Consider the following 27,422-nt stretch of genomic DNA (forward strand, 5'->3'; position numbering starts at 1 on the left):
CTGCTTCAACCTTCCATAATATGGCATTTAATTGTACAAATTCTTCTCCAAGAGACAGTGACGCCCAATATCTATATAAACTACTTGCTGTACCTTTCTCTTTTAATTGAGAAACATTCCAATCTCTTATCTATACCCACATATACTGCTCTGGCCAGTTTCTGACAAGCAAACTCCACTTCAGAAATGTTCAGTCTGTCCTTAAAAGCATGGGAAACCTCCTCTAAATCACAGTTTAAAAACATGGAAAACAGCACATGATGTGGTTTGGGGAGATTAGTAATGCAATATGATGATGCATAGTTTAGTGATTGATGAAATCTATTGCAAATCTCAAATCGAAATAATGTGCTATAAGCGGTGAAGGTTGTATGGTAAATTCAGATACTCTGGCCACATGACCACCAAGGTGCAGGATTTTAAGAAATTCCTATTATATTTTCTATTCTTATTATTATTTTCGACTCCTATTAAAAATTCCTACTATTGGTAGTTTGGATAAATACAAACATACACTTTATCTTTGGCTCAAACTGGCAGTGAATGTGTAGGCCCCAGAGCCTGCGTGGTCATCCTAAAGTCAGAGTCTATACTACTGGAGGTCCATACATGGATGTCACTGCTGAGGTCTGAAACCCAAGGCACACATATCTACATGGCAGCACCCTAGCATAGGCCATGTAGACGTCTTTGCATTGGCATTGCTGTTCAGACTGCACATTGTCACGGATGTCTCTGTATAGGTCTCCAGTAGTGTGTTCTCTGGAGTGGTACGTCACAGCAGACTCCAGGGCTTGCACAATCACCGCCAAGGAATAGCTGCACCAGTGCTGAACCGTCATAAATATCCAGTCAATAACATACGGGCGTCTCTTTGTTATCTGCTATCCAGATATCCATGCATATGGATAACATACCTATTTTACAGTATTACCTACAGTGGTTTCGTGCATTAGGTTTTCAGGGTAGCGGTTATGCAGTCTTACAATAAAAATAAAAATTTTACCACAATTACTTACATTATATGTGGACACCTGCTCTGCCAATCTTTTATCTCTTTCGGAAACTTGTGGGGTTTCATTGACTTTACTGCTGGAAACGTTGCCTTCTTGCTTATCCTTAAAAACATAAATGTACAGATTTATGGTTAAGATGGTGACATTGTAAAGAAAACGGCTTCCACCCAAATTTTAGTATCATCTCCCATTCTACACAGAACATTAAGAGATAATCCTGAATTTTAGCTGTTCAAAAGGAAGCATATGCTCTAGAGCAGGGGGTCTCAAACTCGGCCGGGTAAGTGGGCCGCATATAGAAAAAAAGGGAAGTTGACGGGCCGCGTTACTTTCAAATTTGATACAATACAAAATTATTATTAATCAGTTATTTGAACTACAATAACACTATATTACTATAATAATAATAATACTACATTACTATAATAATACCGCTAGATTTAAAATTTGAGATATTTCTCCACGCGCTTATTTCAACAATCCAGTTTAAGTGTCGCTAAATGCAGTCAGTTAGGCGGCTCAGTTAGCAGCGTTTGGCAGACACACATGTCAAGATTGGGCAGGTCCTTTTTAGATAGTGCCGCAGTGCCCTCGGTGGATGCTGCCGCAGTGCCCTCGGTGGATGCTGCCGCAGTGCCCTCGGTGGATGCTGCCGCAGTGCCCTCTGTAGATAATGCAACACACCCCTAGATAAGGCCACAGTGCCCTCCGCAGATGCTACCACAGTAATGTCAGGGTCTTGCCCAGAGCTGGAGTCCCGGAGCAGAGTCGCTTCTAGCACTCGAACTACAGTAGATTTGTGACTGCAGCTCTGGATTTGTTTGGAGTATGGGACCTGATGTTACAGTACAGTTGTGACTGCAGCACTGGATGTGGCTGGAGTATAGGACATGATGTTACAGTAGACTTGTGACTGCAGCTCTGGATGTGACTGGAGTATAAGACATGATGTTACAGTAGAGTTGTGACTGCAGCTCTGGATGTGACTGGAGTATAGCACATTACATAATAGTAGAGTTGTGACTGGAGCTCTGGATTTGTTTGGAGTATAAGACAAGCTGTTTGCATCTGCATCTACTGATCTTGCAGTAGAGTTGTGAGTGTAGCTGTGGATGTCTCTGGAGTATAGTACATGATGTCACAGTAAAATTGTGAGTGCAGCTCTGGATGTGACTGGAGTATAACATGTTACAGTAGAGTGGTGACTGCAGCTCTGGATGTGACTGGAGTAAAAGTACATGATATAATAGTAGAGTTGTGAGTGCAGCCTGGGATTCCAGCTCTGCTCCTGACATCACTGTCCATATATGGACAGAGATGTCAGGGGCAACCCCAGAGCTGGAGTCCCGGGCAGAGCGCTAGTAGGCTCTTCCTGGGACTTCAGCTGTGCTCCTGACATCACTGGGACTCCTGCTCTGGGGAAGCCCCTGACATCATTGTCGATGTATGGACAGCGATGTCAGAGGCTTCCCCAGAGCAGAGCCTATACTAGCACTCTGCCCGGGACTCCGCTCTGGGGAAGACCCTGACACACTGTCCATATATGGACAGGGATGTCAGGGAACTCCACAGAGTCCCGGAGCAGAGCCTATACTAGCGCTCTGCACGGGACTCCGGCTCTGGGGAAGCCCCAGACACACTGTCCATATATGGGCAGCGATGTCAGGGAATTCCACAGAGTCCCGGAGCAGTTCCGATACTAGCCCTCTGCCCGGGACTCCGTTCTGGGGAAGACCCTGACACACTGTCCATATATGGGCAGCGATGTCAGGGAATTCCACAGTGTCCCGGAGCAGAGCCTATACTAGCGCTCTGCCCGGGACTCCGGCTCTGGGGAAGCCCCAGACATCGCTGTTCATATGTGGACAGCGATGTCAGGGAATTACAGAGTCTTGGAGCAGAGCCGATAATAGCGGCTCTGTGTCCCGCGGGCCGCAGATGACAGCCCCAGGGGCCGCATGCGGCCCGCGGCCCGCGTGCTTGAGACCCCTGCTCTAGAGGTAACCAGTGGCAGACACAGTGTGTGCTCCAAGGCAATAAAATATACCCCCCTGCTGCTCCCCCTCCCCTCTCACAGACACATGGTCAGTTTCATGCAACGGACACCCAATCCCTAAAAAACACAGGCGTGTGAATAGCCCCATTAAATTGCATTGGTCAGTGTGCGGTCGGTTATTTAAACAGACAGCACACGGCTGTGAAATACACTCATGTGAATAAGGCCTAAAACCTTCCACAGAGAACGAGTCACCAATACTGGCAACAAATAGGGTACGGTTCCCACGTGGCGGCCGAAATCCCGCTTACTTGTGGTGGCCAATGGGTGCATGATTTTGCCGGTAATATCGTGCGATCATAGGCCGCTGCAAGTGAGTAACGTTTCTAACGCATGGAGACGCTGCTTCGTCTGATTATACATGATTGGCTTGTACGGCTTGTTAGCAAAGTTCCGTTGGTAAGACAAACCTATACAGACGTTACATTGATGCATTATATATTTGAGAGGGTAAGCCCCAGTTCAAGTGTGAAGGATTAATAAACGCTCATCACCTGGCTGCTTCATCAACTTTCATTTCAATTCATTCAGAACTTCAATTATTTTTCTCCCTACATTCAATTACATCTAGATCAAAAACCTTACAATCAGATTCAGCTTCCTTGACTTTGGAGTGATGAAAAGAGGAGCGGAGTATTGATGTCATTTTAGATCCGCAGGAGCCGAGGAAATTAAGTGGTATTCACGGAACATTGCACAGCCGCTAAAGTGACATTACTACATTAAACCGGCATGCTAAGCTGTATGAGGAGTTTGGTTATTGGACCCTATCCTTTTAGATATGGTTACACATATATATATATATATTATATATATATAAAAAGCAGAGGATTGGAGCAGCACTGTGAACAAATGCCTGACTAGGCTGGTGCAAAGCTTCAAAAATAAAAGGAGTGACCTCTCCTTATGTGTTAGATATCCAAAAAAGAGAACGTGAAGCTGCACTCAAATAAAGTGAATTTATTCATCCAACATGGAACCACAACGTTTCACCTCCTCTATGAAGGCATTTTCAAGTCCTTGAAAATGCCTTCGTAGAGGAGGTGAAACGTTGTGGTTCCATGTTGGATGAATAAATTCACTTTATTTGAGTGCTGCTTCACGGTCTCTTTTTTGGAGATATATATATATATACACATACATATACACACACATATATATATACATATACACACACATATATATTTATATATATATATATATATATATATATATATATATATATATATATATATATATATACACACACACACACACACACACACACACACACACACACTATAACGCTTTAACTAGATCACGAAGGAAACCAATGAAGTCAGATGTAGGTGTGAAAACCTTAAGTATATGCTGTAACCAGGCTCTGTTCACACTGGTAAAAAAAAAAAAAAAACTACAAAAAGATTAAGACATCGACCGCACATCCAGTATTTTACAGTGATCTATTGCTAATAAACAACATTTTTGATCAACCAGACAATTTTTACCTCAAGTTTTTACAGCCAAACACATGAGTGGATATAAAAGAAAGGAGATGTATCAGTCTTCTCTTTATACATTTCCTTCATGCTAGATCCACTTCTTAAAACTGAGTCAAAAAGTGAGTGTGTGTGTTGTGACCACTGCAACACAGCACATCAGAAACCCAACAGCACCACTCCTGCTAGCCTAAACCACAAAACCCCACAAGCACAGCAACAGATAGCACTGCAAAGTCCTACACATGTGGACAGATCAAAAACCAAGAGGGCTTGGCAGAAGGGCTGCTGTTGGACTTCTGAGCTACTCCCCTGCATGTGGCGGCGGTGGTCACTGTGTGGTCATGCACCAAGGTTAAGCGTAGAGACCCACACAAAGGTTCCTACGCTTAGGAACCCCCACAATGAGGTCATCGTGAAGTGGCAAGAGGGCCTTTACAGTTTATCAAAATGTACACCAAAAACCTCATGTTCCGTTTTTAAAAATTAGGCATAGCTGTAATAAATCACTGAAAAATATTAAGTGTGTGGACCATATCTTTTTTTTTTTGTGGATCCTTTCACACTGGTATCATTTTTACAGAAGTCATGCCAGATCCACTTAGATCTGTTTCATAATAGATCCTAATTGAACCCATGGGTCTATAGATTTTTGGGTTTTCCTGGAGAAACTAGCATAGCATGCTACACTATTCTGGCCCTCAAGGAGCAACCAAAAGCTGGCAGAAAGGAAATAATGGATAACAGTGTGAACAGTGCCTAATGCACATGTACTGTTGTAGTCAAAGACATCCATTTCTTGTTACCAACATTTGCAATAGCTTCTCCTGTATTCTCAAAAATAATACATGCAGCATCAAAAAGGTAAGAAAAAATTATATTGCACTAGATTATCCTGTTTATAAGATCATGCCCAATATACAAACAAATCTTCTCTTGGAACCACTGCTAAAAATTCTGAATCCATCTGTTGCTGCCATTTTAGATTTATGAACTACCGTATTTAACCTTCTTGCAATTGTAAATGTCTATTTCCATGGTTGAAATGATCGTTCGGGTATTATATTACATTGCAGCATGTTGGTAGCAATAGTGGGGCACATTTACTAAGACTGACGTTTTATATGCCCGTTTTAGTATGAAGCCCGACTGAGTAAGATGCGTCTAAATTATTAAGACTAGGAAAAAAAGCAAAAAGGGAGACACGGCGCCAAGTAGCGTGATCAATAGTATAGGGAGCAAAAAAACGGTACATAAATGCTCACCTGTTAAGTGGCAAATTACCGGCATGTAATTTGTATCAATAGCTGCTGCCAATCCCGGACGCAATCCCCGTGGAGATGCCAAAGTAATATTGAAGTAAGAGAAAAAACGGGATAAACGGCGCTGCTTATAAAGGTACGGTTTATTAGAAGGATGCTACGCGTTTTGGCGCCGGACCGGCGTCTTCATCAGGCATGTCGCAGGGTTAAAAACCACATGTATATATACCAAATACCATAGTGTAAATTACAAACTGATTGGACCAGTTCAGACCAGCCTCCTGGCCAAAAACCGCCAAAAACAGCAGGTCAAAGTTAAGAAGTTGATACAAATAAAGAGAGAAAAAAAAAAAAAAAAAAAAAAAAAAAGAAATGCAATATGCAAACATATAACAAGGAAATAATATATGACTAGGATGATTAGATAAAAGACATGGATCAAAAATCAGAGTGAACTACCAGCTCGTTTTATATATATATATATATTTCTTTACGCTCTATAATAATATTATTAATTATTATTTATAGTTCGTGCATGTCTAAATCAATATTGAATTTCTTCGGCTATTGTATCTAGTATTGCCGTCCTAATTGTCTATATGTCCCCGGGTTAGGTCCTTTATTATGTCCTTCTAAATCTTCTATTGTAATTCATTACTGTATTAATCAGGTAAATCCTGTTTTTATAATCCCAGCATATCGCCCGTATCTGCGGTCCATTATGCGTATCACTGTGCTTCACTTCCGGGATTTTTGTGGTCAGTGGTTTCCCTGACAACGTTCCACCATGCGTTCCATTGAGACCGCTTTACCTCTTCCGGATTGTATTGTGTATGTGTTTCCTGGCAACATACAACGGCCGCTGCCCTTTTCTTAAACTACCATCACGTATGTACTTCAGCAATGTTTGTTATTATAATTATATATAATTTTTATTTCTATTATCGTAAACTAGCTGGTAGTTCACTCTGATTTGTGATCCATGTCTTTTATCTAATCATCCTTGTCATATATTGTTATTTCCTTGTTATATGTTTGCATATTGCATTTCCTTTTTTTTTTTTTTCTCTCTCTTTAGTTGTATCAACTTCTGAACTTTGACCTGCTGTTTTTGGCGGTTTTTGGCCAGGAGGCTGGTCTGAACTGGTCCAATCAGTTTGTAATTTACCCTATGGTATTTGGTATATATACATGTGGTTTTTAACCCTGCGACATGCCTGATGAAGACGCCGGTCCGGCGCCGAAACGCGTAGCATCCTTCTAATAAACCCTACCTTTATAAGCAGCGCCGTTTATCCCGTTTTTTCTCTTACTTCAATAAATTATTAAGAGGCGCACACAATAAATTATTGTTGCCATAGAGATGTATAATTAGTTCTGAATATAAGTATCCTCTCCTAGGTTATTCTGCTTTTACAAAACCCAATTCCTAAAGACCCTCACCATACCAGCTCTAACCATTCTTGGACTACTTTTCTCCAGATGTGGGGCACTATAAGAACATACTAATACAGACATCAATAAAAAAAATAACCTAAAAGATTAGGTGCCAGCTGAAAATGTGTAGCATTGGTTACTGGAATATGTCCCTATGATGTACAGATCTAAGTAGTATGTTCCTACTATATGTTGAACAGAACAAATGTTTAAAAAAAAACAAAAAACTTTTAGTTAGCTTTTATATACTCACTCTTGCCTTCTTCTCCCTTTCAGCCGGAGTATCTGTCCAATCCGACCTATCACCGGAACGTTCATTATTTCTTCGTTTAAATGCTCTTGGTCCCAGTCCAATTTTAGTCATCTCTGGAGGAAGCTCGGTCATCCAAGACTCTCTTGTTGGATTCTTGGCCTCATCCTTCGATACAAGATATAGATTAATTTACATATGTTTTAGTTAAGCTTCAATGGAAATAAAACACACATCTAAGGCCTCATGAACACGGCCATGCCTGTAATCACGGCACGTAATATACAAAAAGTAGGACATGCTCCATAATTCACTGCACAGTTCTACAGCACGGACACCCTTCCGTAGCGATACGGAACGTGTCCGCGACCAATACAACTGAACGGGACAGTAATTGCGGACCGTATTGCCCCCCCCCCCCAGAAGTTAATGGTGATGTAATGTATAAAGTATATATTTTCACACACATATATATATATATATATATATATATATATATATATATATATATATACACACACACACACACACACACACACACACACACACACACACACACACACAAACTGCCCAGGATTACTGGCAAATCATACATATCTGGAACAAAATATAGGGCCATTTAGTGACTGTAGGAGAAACCATTTAAACCTCACATCATTTGAAGTAAGTTTCTGTTTCATTTTCAGGGCACGGCGCTCAAAATCTTCAGCAACACTGGACTGGACAGGCCCTTTGGCAGGTAATGGGCCAACTATGTCTTCTTCATCATCACCACCATCATCCTCTGCCTGGGAAAAAAATAAAACGGTTTTACATTCAAGAATACTAAAATATACAAATGCACGACACATAAGGGCATTTTACCTGAAGACTTGGACTACTCAGTGATGTCTGATGGGTCTAGATGAACACTGACAACTGCCATATGTTACTTGCTAAAGTGCTGACAGATCAATGAGCATTGAAGTGTCACTATCATTATATGTTTTATCACAAAGTAAAAAAATTCATGGAAGGGACAGCAAGTATGCCCTGCCATGACTTGCTAGCTCCAGGCGCTGTTACAAGTAAATTCCAGAGTCTTGAGATTTGGGGCCCTGGGCTTCTACCCTTTAATGCACATGACACATCTAGTAAAATCTGTCATTTCCCCTGGCAAAGCCTTAAAGGGGTTGTCCATTATAGGACAACTGATGACCTATCCACCGGATAGGTCATCAGTACATGATCTGTCGGGGTCCAACACCCAGACCCCGCACCGTTCAGCCGCTAAGGCTGCTTCCGAGCACCGGACGTACATGCCGGAAGCAGTTGGCTCTGGCCACTGAATAGCGGCCGTGCTGCCATACTGCAGCTCTGCTCCTATTCAAGTGAATAGGAACAGAACTGCAGTTCGGCCGCTATACTATGTATGGAGCGAACTGCTTTCGGCTCCGTACATAGCATAATGGGCCATAACATCTTGTGTCCGGAGATAGCCGGAGCGACTTAACTGTGCACCAGACCGGATGTCGGACCCGCACCGATGATATACTGATGACCTGTCCTGTGGATAGGTCATCAGTTGTTCAGTAGTGGACAACCCCTTTAGGGGTCAGTTCACACAGAGTTTTGTGGCGCTGATTTTGATGCGGAAACCACGTCGGAATTAACACCAAAAAATGGCTGAAATTAATTAATTTCAATGGGGAGGTAGAGGGAATTTTTTTTCCCTGGACGGGTTTTGGCCGCTCACAGAAAAAAAGGCGGCATGTCCTTTCTTGCTGCAGTTTCCGCCTTTGACCTTCAATGGGAGGCAGAAAAAACTTGCGGCACCCGTTTGAGCGTTTATTTGCCCGCGGTCCTTGCATTAGCTTCAATGGCCGCAAGCGAAAAATAACACGGAAAAATACATAGCGGCAGCTCAAAATCTGACTCAAAAGTCCTGAAGGAATTCGGAGGCAGATTTTTTTCCGCCTGCAAAAAAAAACCCAAAAAACAACTGTGTGAACAGGGCCTTAGGATAAGTTCACAGAAAAATAAAAAATAAAAATTGCCCACAAAATTGCTTCAGGAATTTTGAGGCGGATTTTGACATGTCAGCATTTTATTTTTTATGAACAAAATGCAAAAACCTTGCAAAAAAAAAACGCTTCAAAACGAGCGGCGTGTTTTTTCCTGCCTTCAATTGATTTCAATGAAGGTTCAGAAGCAGATACCGCTCCAAACACTGTCCGGAAAAAGAAAAAAAGCTGGGTTCCAATTGAAAACAATGGAGGGAGCTTCAGGGTGTTTTTTGTCGCTAATCCCGAAGCAGTTTCAGCATAAAAAAAAAAACTGTGTGAACTGGGCCTTACTGAAGAAATAAATGGTTATATGTAACATCAAACATTAAGGGCAGGAAGTCCAAATTTCGGGCCTAACATTTGAGATTTCAACATGTATTCCTTAGTTTTAAAGGGTTACCAATAATATTGGGCAAATCACTGAGGGGCACATTGAAAAGATCTGTACAAGGAAGATTTGACATGTTGTAGCAGCTATCCAGCATGCCCGATCAGTTGTTATTCTACACGATTAAAATAACATAAAAGGTTATTTAAAGCAAAACTAATGTAGCCTATAGATAAAATACAGCAGATGAATTATGGCAGTAGACCAAAAGTTCTATCATAGTTTTTGTTTCATTTTGAGTGGTATTTAAGTCATTAACATGAGAAATACTTAAAGAGGTTCTGTCACCACATTATAAGTGCCCTATCTCCTATATAAGGAGATCGGCGCTGTAATGTAGTTGACAGTAATGATTTTTATTTAGAAAAACGATTTTAAACCACTTTATGAGCGATTTTTAGATTTATGCTAATGAGTTTCTTAATGCCTAAGTGGGCGTGTTTTACTTAGACCAAGTGGGCGTTGTACAGAGGAGTGTATGACGCTGACCAATCAGCGTCATGCACTTCTCTCCATTCATTTACACTGCACTAGCGATATAGTTATATAGTTATGTGCAGCTACATACACAAACACTAACATTACTGTAGTGTCCTGACAATGATTATACATCACAACCAGCCTGGACGTGATGTTTATTCAGAATCCTGACACTTCTGAATCTTTTCTGTGAGATTCCAGCAAGGAAAGCGTAATCTTGTTTGAAATGACAGGTTACATCGTAATCTCGCAAGATTACGCTTGCCTTGCTGGAATCTCACAGAAAAGATTCAGAAGTGTCAGGATTCTGAATAAACATCACGTCCAGGCTGGTAGTGATGTATATTCATTATCAGGACACTGCAGTAATGTAGTAATGTTAGTGTTTGTGTATGTGGCTGCACATAACGATATAACTATATCGCTAGTGCAGTGTAAATGAATGGAGAGAAGTGCATGATGCTGATTGGTCAGCATCTTACACTCCTCTGTACAACGCCCACTTGGTCTAAGCAAAACACGCGCCCACTTGGGCATTAAGAAACTCATTAGCATAAATCTAAAAATCGCTCATAGAGTGGTTTAAAATAGATAGTTTTTCTAAATAAAAAACATTACTGTCATGTGGTGACAGAGCCTCTTTAAAGGCTATTGAAACTTTTGAAGAATTTTTTTTCTAACTAAAACAATGTATTATACGGTTTAGTGCAACTTTGCAATTGGTTTTTACTTTTTGACAAGCTTCTATGTATCCTGAATCGCTCAGGTCAGTGGGACTGACGACTTCGGTAACAGCATATCCTGCGTTTCTCTGACATGCAGGATCTACCTGTTATCGATCACATCTAAGCTATAAACTATCTCAAAACGAAAAACATTTTTAAATAAAAAACAATTACAAAGTTGAGCACTATAGACAAAGCTTCACAAATCGCTCAGATAGATTGCTACAATGTATCATTCTGGAGTCTGGTCTGATTAGCTCACAGAGCATTGCCTAGACTGGGTACAATTGTATCCACTGCTCAGCTGAGGGCAGGGCTAGGTATATACAAATTTGCTGACATTAGTGTTCTCATTCACTCACAGCAAACTAATATGCTGAAAATGGTGAGGAATTGAAACACAAAATGTATTAAATTGTGTTCAAGTATTATTTCCATAAAATCGGAAAACCCTTTAAGCGTCATTAATGTATAATCAAACGTTTTGCGACTTCCTAATTAATATGCTTTCTGCTTTAGTTCCGCACCATATTTAGGAGCTTGGTTTGCAGTCAGCGAATGGACGTATTTGGATCAAAAGAATGAAACAGTTTACAGAAAACCAGAAACCTGTTTATTCAGCAGTTTATAGGAATACACATGTATGACTATATATCAAAGTGCTGTCCAGGATAAACGGTTTTATTCTGAGATGGCGGAAAAAAAAATTGTATAGTACAGTATGTTAAAATTTATTGCGGTTTACTTTTTGGGTTGGACACATTGTGGTTTCTCAGATCCCTGTTGCCTTTCGAACTGTCAGACGGGAAAAGAAGCAGAACAGTGCTCCAAAATCCAGTGACAGGTCAATTCGCACTGGGAATTAAAAGCTGCAAAAGTTCAAAAGGAAAAAAAATATAAATTAGATGGAAAGGTCATGTTAGAGGTTTTTTTTATTTCTGTTTTTTTTATACTACTATAAAAAAAAATCCTGTACAAATCTAAAAGTCTATCAAATACAATATAAATAATAAAACATTAAAAGGAACACTAAATCGAGAACGTAATGATAAAAGTAAAACAGGAGATAAAGTTGCGCATATTGTTTGTCAGTATGCAGGATTTTCTGCATATTCTTGAAACAAACAGTCTTGTAAAAACCCTGTAGGGAACACAGGGATTAATAATTACCTGCCGATCTCTTCCAGTTTTTAACAGGTGTATGACTGAGGGGGTGGGGCTTAGCAAAGGGGTGGGGCCTAATGATATATATGCCCTACTGTAAAAAAGGCAGAAGTGAGGCTTCTGCTTCAGCCAGTTTTCTTACAGACTGATAGGATTGTGAGATATGGGGAGGCTGATCTCCTCGGATACATACACAGAAAATAATTCTTTATATATTTCTCAGTAATAATTGCAATATAAGACAAAATAGAATCAAAAAGGAGACACGTTTAAGAGCGGAAATGCTACAAAATTTATTTTTTAGTGTTCCTTTAATGTGAAAGCTATGTTAAGTTGCAAATCTGATCAGACAGAATCACTTAAATCAAAACTTTGCAAAGTTCAGATAAACCAGAGTTATCCGATTGTGCCTTCCAAACCATACTAGGTTAAGCTTGGGGGTGCCCAATGCTTATTTATATTAAAGGGAGTCTGTCAACAGAAATTGGCACCAAAGCAGCAGCACAGTAATATAGTGTTGCCTTACATGAATAGAACACCGTTTTCATTTTCCAGAGTGGCTCCGTTGCAGCGATAACTTTACCATACGTGACCGTTGCTCCAAACTGCTCCACCTTCTACCCACAGTCCGTCCCTCCCACCCTTCTTTGATTGGCAGGGCCAGGCAGTGTAGAAGACGTGATCACGCCTGGCCACATATTTTCTGAGCGATCATGCGCAGTAAACCACCCACAGTACACCACATGCTGCAGTGACATGAATTGACATGACCCTGTTTAATGGCAAATCGTGCTGTATAGCTCTCTGCCGTTAAAGAGATCGGGCTCACACTGAGTCCGATCCTCCTGATGCGACGGGGCTGAAATGGTCAGCTCCTTGTCACAAAATATACAAAGTGAGAAATGTGTTGTGCAATGAGACCTGAATGCAGGAAGCTTACTTCCTTCATTCAGGCTATTGCCATGGGAACCCGTGATGGCTTGATGATGTCACTGGCTTCCAACAGTCTGATAGGGTCTAGGAGAATGCTAGGAAGACATGATTTGTGTCCTCCGAGCAATTATCTCTATGCAGATCACTTCCAATAGTGATCTAATGGCCGGCAGCATCAGATCACTATTATCTGTGATCTGCATACATAGCAATGCTGGGAGGACACACGTTATCCCAGCTTCCTCCGGACACAAAACAAAAAAAGGGACAGGTTCTGCGAGTACCGGGGCGTGTGGTACCATGCGAAAAAACCCAATTGATTTTCCGCAGCAATAGTGGGGAAGCGCCAGGTAAAGGGGGACTCCTGTGCTTATGCATCTGAGGAATTGCTGGCGGTCAAGTACAGGGATCGCAAAGATGTATATGTGCTGAGCATAATTCATACCGCAGGAACAGTGGCAGTGAGGGAAAGATTGGAGAACATTGGACAAGCACAAACCAGTGAGCGTGTCCGAATATAACAAGTACATGGGGGTGGATTTAAGCGACCAGGTTTTACAAACTTATTTAGTGAAACGGAAAATGAAGACCTAGTACAAAAAAAAAAAAAAAAAGCGGATATTTATCTTCTACAGGTGGCAATCCTCAATTCATCTGCGCTCTTAAAAAACAAAAACATAGAAACAAACAAAACAAAAAAACAGAGACAGAGGCACATATCTAGAAAATTATTGAAGGCCTCATATTTGACGCTCAGGACACCAGAGAATGCCCCCAGTCTGAGAATGTAAAAAAAACTGACGCAAAGGCATTTTATCACTCCCATTCCCCCAACATCAACTAGAAGCAACCCCCAGAAAAAGTGCAACGTCTGCAGAAAATATGGGCGCTGCAAAGATTCCCCATATTTTTGTTCCTCATGTCCCTCGCAACCAGGCCTGTGCATTCACCCATGTTTTAAAAAAATACCACACTGTTCTGAATTATTAGATGAAAATATATTTGCCCCACATACATTTTTTTTTTCCCCCTTATTTTACTCCAAGGGTGAGGGAGGGAATGGGAGGGGAGGATGTGATGTTTGCGTATTTTCTAATGTTGGACTGCTGAATAGAGCCATTTGCATAAACCTGCAATTTCTTATTTTAGGAAACCAAAATAAAATTAATTCCCATTATACCCCTAGATGAATGCTTTTGGGATCGATGCTTTAAGGGCAGATATTTTGAAAGTTTTATAGAAACTCTGCTGAGTTTTGTAAAATACGCTATGAAAAATGGTGATTTGTGAAATAAGCTTCTTCTATCGTCCGCCCTCCTACATCTCTATATGATAATAAGGCACACATATTTTGTATCCCCATTAACGGGAGAAGTGGCAGAAAGCAAAAGTAGATTAATTTTGTCCGTTGTCCATACTGTGTGAAAAACGTTTGCGTAAACGGACACATTTGCAAAAAAAAAAATAATAAAAAAAGCGAACTTTATTTTGTTACATCTTATTCAAGAAACTTTCAGAAGAAAACTGGACTTTCATTAGGCCCCCCAGAAACAGAATTGCTGGACTCAAAACGCCTCCGTTTATGCCAAGCCCTGGTATATGCATGCACAGTTATTAAGAACCAATGGATTTTGGAAAAAGGGATCACTCCTTCTCGTGGCGCTCTTTTTGACAGTTGTGTGTCCACTAGCTCCCTCACAGTGAATAATGCACACATATTGGGTATCCCCATGCACGGGAGAAGTGGCAGAACGTGAAATGAAATAAATTGTATCCGTAGTCCATAACATGTGTGATCACAGTTTGCATAAAATGACACATTTGCTAAATTCTTGCATTTTTTCCAAATTTGCTCATTTTAAAATAATAAAAATGATGTATACCGACAAATGGCATTAAAACAAAGCCCTATCTGATAAAATGTAATCACCTGCAGAGTTATATTTATCTAAAGAAGCGCATAGAAAAATTGTGACATTTTCTCTGGTCATTTAGCTGTAAAAAAAAAGCCTTGTCCTTAAAGCGTAGCTAAACTTTTGACAAACGTCTGACATGTCAGAAGTTTGGATTGGTGGGGGTCCGAGCACTGAGACCCCCACCAATCACTAGAACGTAGCAGCTGAAGTGTTCGTGTGAGCGCTCAGCCGCTTCATGTCTGTTCGGCTATTTCCGGAAATAAATGTATCGGTGTACAGACTCAATAGAAACTCTATGAGCCCGTACTCTGATACAATCGGCTTTCCGGAAAAAGTCGAACAGAAACTAAGCAGCTGAGCGTTCACACGAGCACTTCGTTCTAGTGATTGGTGGGGGTCTCAGTGCTCGGACCCCCACCAATCCAAACTTCTGACAGGTCATAAGTTTGTCAAACGTTTAGCTACACTTTAACAGGTTAAAGAAATACCTTCTACTGTTGAATTAAATTGGTTATGCTGGCAAACTTTTTTAGAAAGCATAAAAGTGAGGTTGGCAGAGTATTCTTTCAAGTACTACTGCCATGAATTTGGCTAAAAGAATGTAGTGTGCACTAAGCCTAATCTGTATGGGCTCAATATTATATATGGGCTCAGCAGAGGGACAGCGGGTATTATTTAGTAACACCAGTAGTATATTACTATGATGACGTGTTGCGATCAGCCCTCCCAGCACCTTTTCTGCTAAAGCAAATTCAACTTAGGCCTTATTCACACGAACGTGTTATACGTCCGTGTTACGCTGCATAAAACTCACGACAAGTCCTACACTTGCCCGTGTTTCACGCAGCACGCACCCATTGAAGTCAATGGGTGCGTGCAAATCGCGCACGGAAGCACTTCCGGGTGCCGCGCGTGATTCGCGCAACAGTAGTAAAAAGAATGAATGACAACAGAAAAGCACCTCGTGCTTTTCTGTTTGTAAACATAAAAACAGAGTGTCATAATGATGCCAGCTGAGTGAAAATCACGCAGCCACGCACCATATGCAGATGCCCCACGGATCTTTTGCGCTTTCAAAACGCAGCGTTTTTTGCGCGCGCAAAACTGACACGTCCGTGTGAATAAGGCCTTAAAATGCGGGAACAGTAAAGAATACTTTTAAAGTAGGCATTAAAGTAGGGCTAGAGTGTCCCATCATGCTGCAGTCCTATTACATCTCACCTGTTTAGAGACAGAAGTGATGCAATGCTTGGCTACAGATGGGGCTGAATGGAATGTTGCTCTGAGACAACTATGTAAATGTGGCCGTAAATTTATAAAGATTATTCAACCAAGTACTAAAATGTGTTCTAAGTGTTCTTGTTATGTGCGTCATGTTTTTCACTACTCCTCTAGAACATCCTCAGACATTGAGCATGTTTAACCTTACAGGTTTGCTTTAATGAGTGGGATGGAGACAGATGCATTAAAATAAGGACACCTGTAGGTCAGACTTTGGATCCAAGTCAGGACTCACTATCAATTGGTCCAAATCTCACATCTTACCACTGGATATATGTGTTACCACCGCAACCACAATCTCTACCCCACTTCTCTGGTCTACTTCCAATACTTATCCCGGAACAAAAATCTCCAGATCTGTTGTAGAATTTGAAAACCTAAAGGCTATGCTTTTTTTAATCAAATGTATGTTTTAGGTGATTTGTCAATTATAAAAAATGTTCCTTTAAGTTCAGCGGAGAGTGGGTTCTGTGTATCTCTAGCAGACAGGATCACCAGAATATCAAATCACAGCTAAATTAAACTTGTAATCTCGTTTGGGCTCAACTGCTGCTCCATTTAATGTCCTCCTCACTGCGGTTGAACAGTGAGAAGAAGAAAAAAAAAAAGGTCGGAATCCCTGCTATCGCGATCCTGTGGCTAAGGTGATAATTGTCGATTCTGGGAATACCCCTTTAAAAGGAGGACCAGACTTCCAATCACTTACTAACTCATGTGACCCAAGAGAAGATTAGGTATAAAAGTTTGTAATAAAAGCGATATGATTAATTTGCGGACAAATTTGTTGCACATTTTTGACGTTTTAATTAAGACATCACAATAGCAAAAGTACATGTAATGTGCCAGTGTGTACCTTATCTGGAGATCCTTTAGAATCGGAATCATCCTCGCTATCGGAGATTTGTCTTGTGAAACCAGGTGGCAAAGCTGGACCTATAACCGGCCTTGGAATAAAAATAAAACAATAAGCAAAAAACCAAACAAACACAATGCTAAAAATAAAAAAAGGAGAAAATTGTAAAGTATATAATAACCCTAGAATAAGAAGCTTTACTCAAATATTCCATATGATAAAATGTTTGCAATGACGCAAGGATTATGAAAAGAACCCAGAAAACATACATGGATTCTTGGACAAAGAACACTTTTAGCCATCATCCGGTTTGGCTCCGATTTTAAAGCCTGGCTACACAATAATGCAATCAAACAGAAGCTGCATACAAACTGCTCCTTTCTTGACTATTGCTGTCTGATTGACATCCAGTACACATTTCAATAGTATGACATAGTCCGTTATTACAGAAAACTACTGTCCAGTACACCCAAGGCTGATGCTCGAATGCCAAGGAGGGAATGTCTCCTAACACGATTGACTTTTGAAAACACCAATCAATAGGAAATGTCAAAAGTAGTGACAGCAAATTCGCTTATTTTTGCCCAAAAGTTTAGTTAGCAGACGGCAATCAAAATGCAAGGCTTTTGCTAAAACAATAAATATTGGAAATCAACAGATCTGGATTCCAACTTTCAAAAAAGTGCTCACTGGTAAAAAAAATAAATTATGAGAAAAGATCATTTTTTGCATCTCACATGTTCAGACCCCCTGATATTCAGTTTAAAACTTGCTCCTAGTTTCAGACTTGGCTCATGTGGGCATGTTCGTCCCAGTAATACATGCTGAATGGGAGTGCTGTGAATCCAAAATGCTGCTGCCTCCAATAGTACCCATGTATCAGCACAGCTTTATTCCTGCACGGATTTCCCCTGTTTGGACACGAAGATCTCATGCACACTTCAGTCAGCCATTGTACGGCCGCTAATGACTGTTCCGTCAAACACGGGCAGCACATGGATGGCTTCCGTGTGCAGTCCGTTGTATCACGAACCAAATTCAATGAAAAGGCAGAGACTGTTCCGTCAAAGACGGGCAGGAGTAGGATCTGCACTACTTTTGACGGTACGGCCGCACGGTTCCGTTAAAACAACGGAAGTGTGCATGGCCCCATTGAAATGAATGTGTCAGAGTGCTATCCATTGAAAAAACGGATAGCACCCTGGCGAAAAAAAAAATAAAGTGGGCATGAGGCCTAAGCCCATGTGTGATCTCTCCCATGCCTACACAGACACGTGTGACTCCCTCCTCCCCCTGCAGACTCTGCCGTATGTGCTCGCCTACTTATTTTCACTGACAGTGTATCCCATGTGATCCCCCCGACCCCCCCGTATGCACAGTGGCTGACAGTCTCCCTGAGCAAATTGAATGTCATTAAGATTTGCATTTTAGCACAGCACCAATCGTTATAAAATGGCAGATTGGTGAGATAATGCTACCAAACACAAATTTTTATTTTATTTTTAAGTTTTATAAAGAGCAAAAAAACACGGTCATGTATTGAGATTGCAATACGATGGTTAAAGTGAATAGGAAAGAGAAGGGAAAACGAAAATAGAAAAAAAAAGCAGATTGAATTAATAAACACAAGGCATACCTTTCAGGCGAGTCCGATGGTCTTTTAAAACCTGGTGGAAGGGCAGGTCCAAAAAATTCGTCTTCATCATTATCATCATCTTGTGGAGTTTCTAGTTTTCTAAAAACATAATAATTCAGTACCCATTAATGATAATTCCTGTAAATTTTTTAATAAAAACTTGACATACATAAAAAAAAAAACACAAATATAAAACACCCTACCCTCATCGCTAATTGCCCAAGATAAAGTCAATGGGCTTCATGCATAAAAAAATGCTATATCCATCTTTAAAGTGTACCAAATTTTTCAGGTGTGTTTTCAGGAAAAAAAAACCTGGTGTGTGTATGTATGTGAGGAATACAACTATTTCTGGCAATTCTATGATTTGTATTCTGCCTGTTTATCAGTTTTCCCCTCTGCTGTCTCTCTCATTCTCAGTTTTCTCTGAGCTAGTGGGCAGAGCCTAACAGCTATCATGTCTTCTACACACTCCACACAGAGAAGAGGATAATCCTGCACTCATATATAGAAACTACAGCAGCATTGAGGAAATTATACAGTAGCAATGAGCAATGTAGCTCAAAATCCAGCACGGGCTGAGACAGGAACACTTACCAAAAGCTATAGCAGCGTCTCTATGTGTCTTGCTCACTCTGCTCCTGCTCTCCCTCCCCTCTCTATAGACGTGTATGGGCAGCGTGTCTGTGTCCCTCTCTGCTCCTCACTGCCCTCTCCATACACTTGTATTGTCAGGCAGTGAAGATACACATCTCCACTTTCTGGAAACCTGGAAGGACTTTGCTTGTCAACAGGGGGTGGACAGCAGGTTACAGGAAGGGAGATACCTAGTGGCATTAACATCACAAAGAATGTGCATGGATAAAACTATTACATTTTAACAGTAAGTAAATTACAAAGCTGATCTATATAAGGTATACTATGAGATTAGCATATGTTTTTTAAAAGTTTCTCATTATGAGAAAATAATATATAAAAAGGCAAATGTCCAGATACATTTTAGAAAGTTTGGGGAATGTGGAATTCCTCCCCAATACACTGATTTTTGCTCGTGTATAACCATACTTTGATAGAATCACACACGCAGAGAAGATTTTTTTACAAGAGTTTACTCATGGCTTTATTAGCAACACACCAGGTACTTTACTTACCGTAATACATACAATATACAGTACTGTGCAAAAGTTTTAGGCAGTTGTGGCAACAATGATGCAAAGTAAGAATGCTTTCAAAAATAGAAGTGCCTAAAACTTTTGAGCAGTACTGTATGTACGAATGTTTTTTCTGTATTTTGTGACTTGTGCTTTCTATTACACTTTTCAATAAAACAAATTTAAAAAGAAGAGTCCGTGTTGCCCATAGCAACCAATCAAATTCCACATTTAAAAAAAAATGACAGGGAAAAAATACTGGCGAACATTTTTTATTAAATTCGATTTTTAATCTCCTTTGAGATGGAGACTTTCATTTATACGGGGAACATGTGTCGAAGAATAAAATGTGGATGAAATGCACGGGACATCGTAGATAATTAAATCCTTTCAACCAAATTCTAAGAAGTATACCACTAAGGGGGAGGAGCCCCAGAAGCCTTATAAATCAGTCCATACTGCCCAATTTGCTAGAAATTTACCATATGAGTTTGAGCATACAGCTACCATCTTTTCCATGACATAGTCAAAGTGGACAAGGTTAATTAACTCAGCTAAAGTGAGAGGGTCCTGGCTATCAACAATCTGGCAGCTAAGAGTACATGACCTGTTATACTCCGAAAATCTTTAGGAATATCTCCAAGACCAATAAAACATAACCCCAATGCAAGAGAAGGGGGGATGAAGTATTGCAAAAGAGATGACAAAAATGGAAAAGCAGCTTTCCAGAAATTGAAAACCAATTGGCAATTCCACCAGGCATGCATATAATTACAGCAGAATACCTTTCTGGCAATGGGATGGTCAAATTGACCTCGGGTTCCCACTTTAACAGGTAACCTAGCTTAACCAAAGCCTGTGATCGGGAAACATTTGAATAAAACAGAGATACCTTTAGTCTTAGGCGTTACAGAATTAAAAGGCCGCAAATGCACTGCTGGGAAAACTTTCTCAGAACATTTTGTTTTTACGCGAGACCCTATCAAGATTAAACATAGTGTCGGTTCTGCATATAAAGAAAGTTTATACGCTCTCTGTTGCAATAATTTAAATTTACTGCAGCTTTGCATCCTCTGCTGACAGCACCTTATAGAAGCCTGCAGTCCGCTAATAGAACTTTGACTACTGGATCATCATGTCCTCTCTGCAGACTGCTCCATTTCACCAAAGTGCCAGAGATTAATTTCTGAAATGAATCATATTTTCTAACAGAAGTATATTAGAAAACTGCTAAAAAAAAAAAATCAGTTTACTAATACTTCATAAAAATCTGATCTAAGAAATGGAGCTGCACTTTAGCAATGATAAAAGCGGAGGCATGAGTCACAGGTCTTTCTGTGTTGAGAGAGGCTTTACACAGGTATATAGCCGGAATAGAACGTTGGTGGGTGCGGTCCACCAATTCCTCTCGGGGGGGGGGGGTCCCCAAAAGATCACCATTAAGGCTCTGGTGAACCAACTCTGTGGAAGACCTGCTGACCCATGCAGCAGCAAAAACAGAAGTAGCTTCGAAGGATAACCTGGGAAGGATTCAATGTGGTGGTCAATTGGATCTTGGAATAATGCTGCATCCGCCATGGGGATCATTAATGTTTGGCTAAGCGGCAATTTCCACTTGTAAAAAACTTCTTGTATGACCTTGTGAGAAGGTTTAGATCAGCAAAAAGAAAAACACTTCTGGTGTAGAAGAAGGCTCCGGTATTTCAGACAGCTGAAGTGAGACTGTCAACCGTGGAAGACAATTTGGAAGACTGCTCCCCATCCAGTTCCGAACCGGAGATTTCCCCCTCTGCACCATGGACTGGGTGACATTAGTGACACTCCGGTTCACTAGCTTTAGCACTAGGTGCGGGAAACACTAGGGGTGGCGAAGGTGGTTCTGACTAAGATGGTTGGCTTGGTGGCCGGCATTCATCACACTGAGCAGAAAGAGGACTGCATGAAAAATATCAACTGCAGTGCAGGCATAATAAACAGTCATGGGCACTACAGGATTGGAAGCTTCTCCTCTGAAATACAAAATGGCAGTAGAAGGGTCACTGACAGATAAACCTCCTCAGGTGATGCAAGTGCAGAACAATTAAACCACCTTAGTGAAGGGGGTAATGTCTGCGCACTTCCACCTAGGTGCTGTTGGGTCTATAATCCCTAGTTTAGGAACACCCATCTCAGAGGCTGCAGGAGGGAACCGGAGAGGAAAAACGCCCCAAGGGATGTTCCTACCCGGTCAGAGCGTGGTGCTGTCCTAGAGGCAGCAGCGGCTCAGCAGGTGGTCCAGCGTTGAAGGCTCATCTGCCGAATGGTGGAAACCTGCAGTGAAGAGGGAAGAAGGCCCGCCTGCAAGACACCGCGATTACATTGAGGCAGTAATATGATGATTATGCTTCCATGCAAAGAAGGAGCTGTGAAGAAAATGGGAGGAGCTGAGGCCTAGGGTGAGAAAAGATCAGTGCGAGTTGAATGCCGCAGCGGAAATGCAGACCAGGACTGCCGCCGCCCATTGGATGGGATGCACCATAGTCTGGAGGACAACAGAGGAGCTGACGCTATTGTCTATATAGGAAAGTGGACAACGGCATAGTAGAGTTGACAGCGTGTGCCAGCCATTAGAGGAAGTAACAGGAGGACAATGTCGACCCGGTTTCCCAATCTAGAAAGGAAATAAAACAAAACAAGAAAAAAAAGACAGCCTGCTGTACATAATGGAACGTCTGCCTGATATGCACACCAAGCTAAGACCGAACTGGCTCACAGTCTGTAGGTGGGGTATATCCTGTAGGAAGAGTTAACACTTTTAAGACGAAGCCCTTATGCACACGACAAGGTTTCCCTGCCGTCACACGGCTGCAGTAGGAACAATAGACCCCTAATGGGGCTATTCACACGAAAATAGGGCTGTCAAGAAAATGAGACATGCCCTATTTTCGGCCGTTCTCCCGGCCGCCAGGCTCCCATAGAAGCCGGGTAATACACAGCCGTTCACTTGAACGTGCTCCAAGTGACGGCCGTGTCTTCCGTCCCTCTCGCTCTCTCCTTCTCCTCCCCACAGTGCGAAGTGCATGTGAGGAGGATGAGGGTATTTTTTTTGCTCCCTGTAGGAGCGGAATCCCCAATCCCTGGCCACAGCTTCGGCAACGCTGTGGCCGGGGATTCCGTTCCAGCAGAAGTCCCTGACTTCACTGTATCCATATATGGACACATTGACAACAGCGACTTCTGAAGCGGAATCCCCAGCAATTTGGCACCACCTACAGGGGGCTGTGCGGCACCACCTACAGGGGGCTGTGCGGCAGTACCTACAGGGGGCTGTGCGGCAAAAATTTACAAATGAAATTCATCCGATTTTAAAACGAACAGGGGGAAAAACGGATGCAAAACGGGTCAAAATCGACCATTTAAGAACGGCAACACGGCCCGGAACGGATGCAAAACGGACATGAAAAACGGCGGAATCGGAACGGATGCAAAACGGACGGGAAAAACGTCCGATTTTATCGGCAGACATTCAGACCCTGTCGTGTGAATAAGGCTTAGGCCTTATTCACACGACAGTGAAAAAAAATGTCCATTTAAAACTGATCAACTGTCAGTTTTTCATGGCCATTTTGCATCAGTGTGTCTCTAAATTTTCATCCATTTCCAGTCCGTTTGTCCGTTTTTAATGGCCGTTTGACATCCATTTTGCATCAGTTTTTCATGGCCGTTAAAAAAAACTGATGCATTTCATTTGTCAGGCTTTTTTTGTCCCAACCCCCTGAAAAAAAACCAAAGGAAGGTCACATGTTCACCTAGACACTATTTACAGCCTCCCTGTATATGATGCCACACGCCTCCCTGTAGATCGTGCCACACCAGCCTCCCTGTAGATCGTGCCACACCAGCCTCCCTGTAGATCGTGCCACACCAGCCTCCCTGTAGATCGTGCCACACCAGCCTCCCTGTAGATCGTGCCACACCAGCCTCCCTGTAGATCGTGCCACACCAGCCTCCCTGTAGATCGTGCCACACCAGCCTCCCTGTAGATCGTGCCACACCAGCCTCCCTGTAGATCGTGCCACACCAGCCTCCTTGTAGATCGTGCCACACCAGCCTCCTTGTAGATGCCACACCAGCCTCCCTGTAGATGCCACACCAGCCTCCCTGTAGATGCCACACCAGCCTCCCTGTAGATGCCACACCAGCCTCCCTGTAGATGCCACACCAGCCTCCCTGTAGATGCCACACCAGCCTCCCTGTAGATGCCACACCAGCCTCCCTGTAGATGCCACACCAGCCTCCCTGTAGATGCCACACCAGCCTGCCTATAGATCATGCAACATACTCACGAGAGCAGTGCCGTCTCTTGTCTTGTTCAGGTATGGTCACTCGTCTGCACGGGATCTGGCAAGACAGCGCGACGGGGCGATAACGTCATCGAGGCGCCTTCAAACCCGAGTGACCACAGACGAGTGACCACAGACGAGTGACCACACTTGAAGAAGCGCCGCAAACGTGAGTATGCCAGCGATAGCCAGCAAGGGAACTAGTAGTTCCCCTGCCAATCCCCATGTAACAGATCCGTTTTTAACGGTTGTTACATGTATTGACAGCCGTTAAAAACGGATCCATTGACTTCTATGGGGGCCGTCAGGCCGTTAAAACGGCCAAAAATAGGACATGTCCTATTTTTTGACGGCCATTATTCACGGGGCGTTAAAAAAACGGCCGTGTGAATGCACCCATAGAATATCATTGTTCTGAAAACGGCCATGTGAAAGCCGTTAAAAGGACGGCCTCACATGGCCGTTTTTCACTGTCGTGTGAAAGAGGCCTTCATTTTATTTGTAAATTTTTTGATACACACTTCCCTCTGTAGATACTGCCACACACTGCCCTCTGTAGATACAGCCCACCCCCCGTGGGTAGTGGCACACAGCCACCCCCGTGGGTAGTGGCACACAGTCCCCCCATAGGTAATGCCACACAGCCTCCCCATAGGTAATGCCGCACAGCCTCCCCATAGGTAATGCCACACAGCCCCCCCCCATAGGTAATGCCACACAGCCCCCCCCCATAGGTAATGCCACACAGCCCCCCCCATAGGTAATGCCACACAGCCCCCCCCCATAGGTAATGCCACACAGCCCCCCCCCATAGGTAATGCCACACAGCCCCCCCCCCATAGGTAATGCCACACAGCCCCCCCCATAGATGGCACCCCCCCCCTACATGTTCTTAGATAGCACCACCATTCCAGGAGAAGTCCCTGACTTCAATGCCCATATATGGACACAGTGATGTCAGGCACTTCTGAAGTGTAATCCCTGACCCTGTGGCCAGTGTGGTGTTTCCACTCCAGGAGAAGTCCCTGACTTCACTGTGTCCATATATGGACACAGTGACGTCAGGCACTTCTGAAGCGGAATCTCCAATCCCCGGCCACAACGTTACCGAAGCTGTGCCGGGGATTGGGGATTCCGCTCCTACAGGGAGCAAAAAAATACCCTCCTCCTCCTCCTCCACACATGCACTTCGCACTGTGAGGAGAAGGAGGGGAGAGAGAGAGAGCGAGCAACGGAAGACACGGCCGTCAGTCGGGACACATTCCAGTGATGGCCGTGTATTACCCGGCCCCATACTTTTATGCGAGCCGGGTGAATGGCCGAAAATAGGGCATGTCCCATTTTTTGACGGCCGGGTTTCCCGGGCCGTCAAAAATACGGCCGTGTGAATAGCCCCATTAGGGGTCTATTGTTCCTACTGCGGCCGTGCGACGACCGTTTTATGAACGCCCGTCACACGGCCGGGAAACCCTGTCGTGTAAAGAAGGTCTTAGTGTCAAGCCTCCTAGTGATAACAGTATATACCCAGTTCCATGAATGATACAAACAAGAAATAAAAAAATGTATTGCAGTCGGAGTGCGGGAGTCAGACAAACAAATTCTGGTGGTCATAAATGGCTACAATATAAAGGGCAGAAAGATAGTGAAATGTGTAGACTGTTGGAAAAAAAAGATACAATACTGCTTTAAATTTTAAATAAAACAAACTTTTTTTTTTTATAAACCTGACAAATCTATTGCTAAACTCACCTCTGTGTTGACTCAATTCTCTCCTTACAGTGCCATGGGCTGTGTGAATTCTCCTGATCGCTGTCCTCAGATGAACCTGAACTCTTGTTCCTTTTGTATCCAGGAGGTAATACAGGGCCTGCAACTATGCAAAAGAATCCAAGTCAATGGAAAACTGACATAAGTAACTTGATTACTCGTTGTCATGCTCGCTCTCTAGAGCTGGTTTCAGACAGCGTAACGTGACTGCATTTTTGGTGTACATATTACGAACAATACCCGGACCTGCAGGAGGTCCAGGTATTACGTCTGGCTTACAGATTTTACTTAGATTGGTGCTTACTTGTAGCTGAGAACTACACATATGGAACCAAGTAGAGAAAACAAAGTGCAAAATATCTGTGTTTACTCAGTGTCCAGTCACATTCAGCAATTTAGTATTCCAAATATGGGTAATATCGGACTTTTATGCTCTACACAACTGCTTTCTGTACAGCCACAGGGACAACGTATGCCACCTGACATGGGAGTCCTGTCACTTCAGTCAATATTCCCCATGGGCTCGTGTCATGCCGAATACAAACCACCGTCAGTCCTGTAAGGCATCAGTCACTTGCTCCTGCAAGCAGGTCCAAATCTTTGGACCAGAGCAGGCATGGGCAGTAAAAGTCGGAGTCATAATTTATAAATGAATTAAACTGTGCTGTCATTTCATAAAACTTTTTAAATGTCATAGCGACATCAGAAGTTTTGCTAGGTGGGGTCCGGGTGCTGAAACCCCCACCGACTGCTGAAACGAAGGGGCTGAAGAAGTCTTTAGCAAACCCCGCCTCTGAGTACTTCTGCCTCCTCATTTTAGCGATTGGTGGGGGGCTCAGCACCCGGACCCCTACCGATCAAAACTTCTGACACGTCACTAGGACATGTGAATAATTGTTATTTCATAAAACTTCTCTTTAATGCTCCTGCATTTGTCAAAAGAAAACAGGACATTATATTTATGTGTCAGAAGGAGTTGTGTGTTCTATCTGAAAATATAACAATTATTATAATCTAAAAAGCCCTAGGTTTACTGATCCTTAAAAACCAGAAACATTTTAGTATGTAAACACAGATGCTGTGGCTTTTTACAAATTCATACCCTAGATGAAACAGCTGGCACTCAATGGATCTTCATTAGCTGCCAGTCTGTGTGATGCCCAAGGATGAATATCCAATTTCAGGAGATGGCCGCCGCGTTTTGTGATATACTCGTGAGCATTTCTTCTCTGTGGCAGCTTTTGAATACCATAGGGACACTT

The 27,422-nt window shown here is 42.4% G+C and overlaps 1 protein-coding gene across 1 annotated transcript in view; it reads right to left on the minus strand.

Annotated features, from left to right (window-relative positions):
- The window catches only part of GPALPP1 (GPALPP motifs containing 1), a 38,833-nt gene that overhangs the window by 2,238 nt on the left and 9,173 nt on the right, over positions 1-27,422 (minus strand). The window contains exons 2-7 of the mRNA XM_075852269.1: positions 26,143-26,266; positions 18,921-19,019; positions 17,285-17,375; positions 8,153-8,287; positions 7,503-7,667; positions 1,020-1,118 (exon numbers count right to left, since the gene is read on the minus strand). Coding sequence (XP_075708384.1) covers positions 1,020-1,118; positions 7,503-7,667; positions 8,153-8,287; positions 17,285-17,375; positions 18,921-19,019; positions 26,143-26,266 — 713 coding nt within the window. The remainder of the gene's footprint in view (positions 1-1,019; positions 1,119-7,502; positions 7,668-8,152; positions 8,288-17,284; positions 17,376-18,920; positions 19,020-26,142; positions 26,267-27,422) is intronic.

The sequence above is a fragment of the Rhinoderma darwinii genome, chromosome 2 (assembly GCF_050947455.1).
Source record: "Rhinoderma darwinii isolate aRhiDar2 chromosome 2, aRhiDar2.hap1, whole genome shotgun sequence".
NCBI lineage: Eukaryota > Metazoa > Chordata > Amphibia > Anura > Rhinodermatidae > Rhinoderma > Rhinoderma darwinii.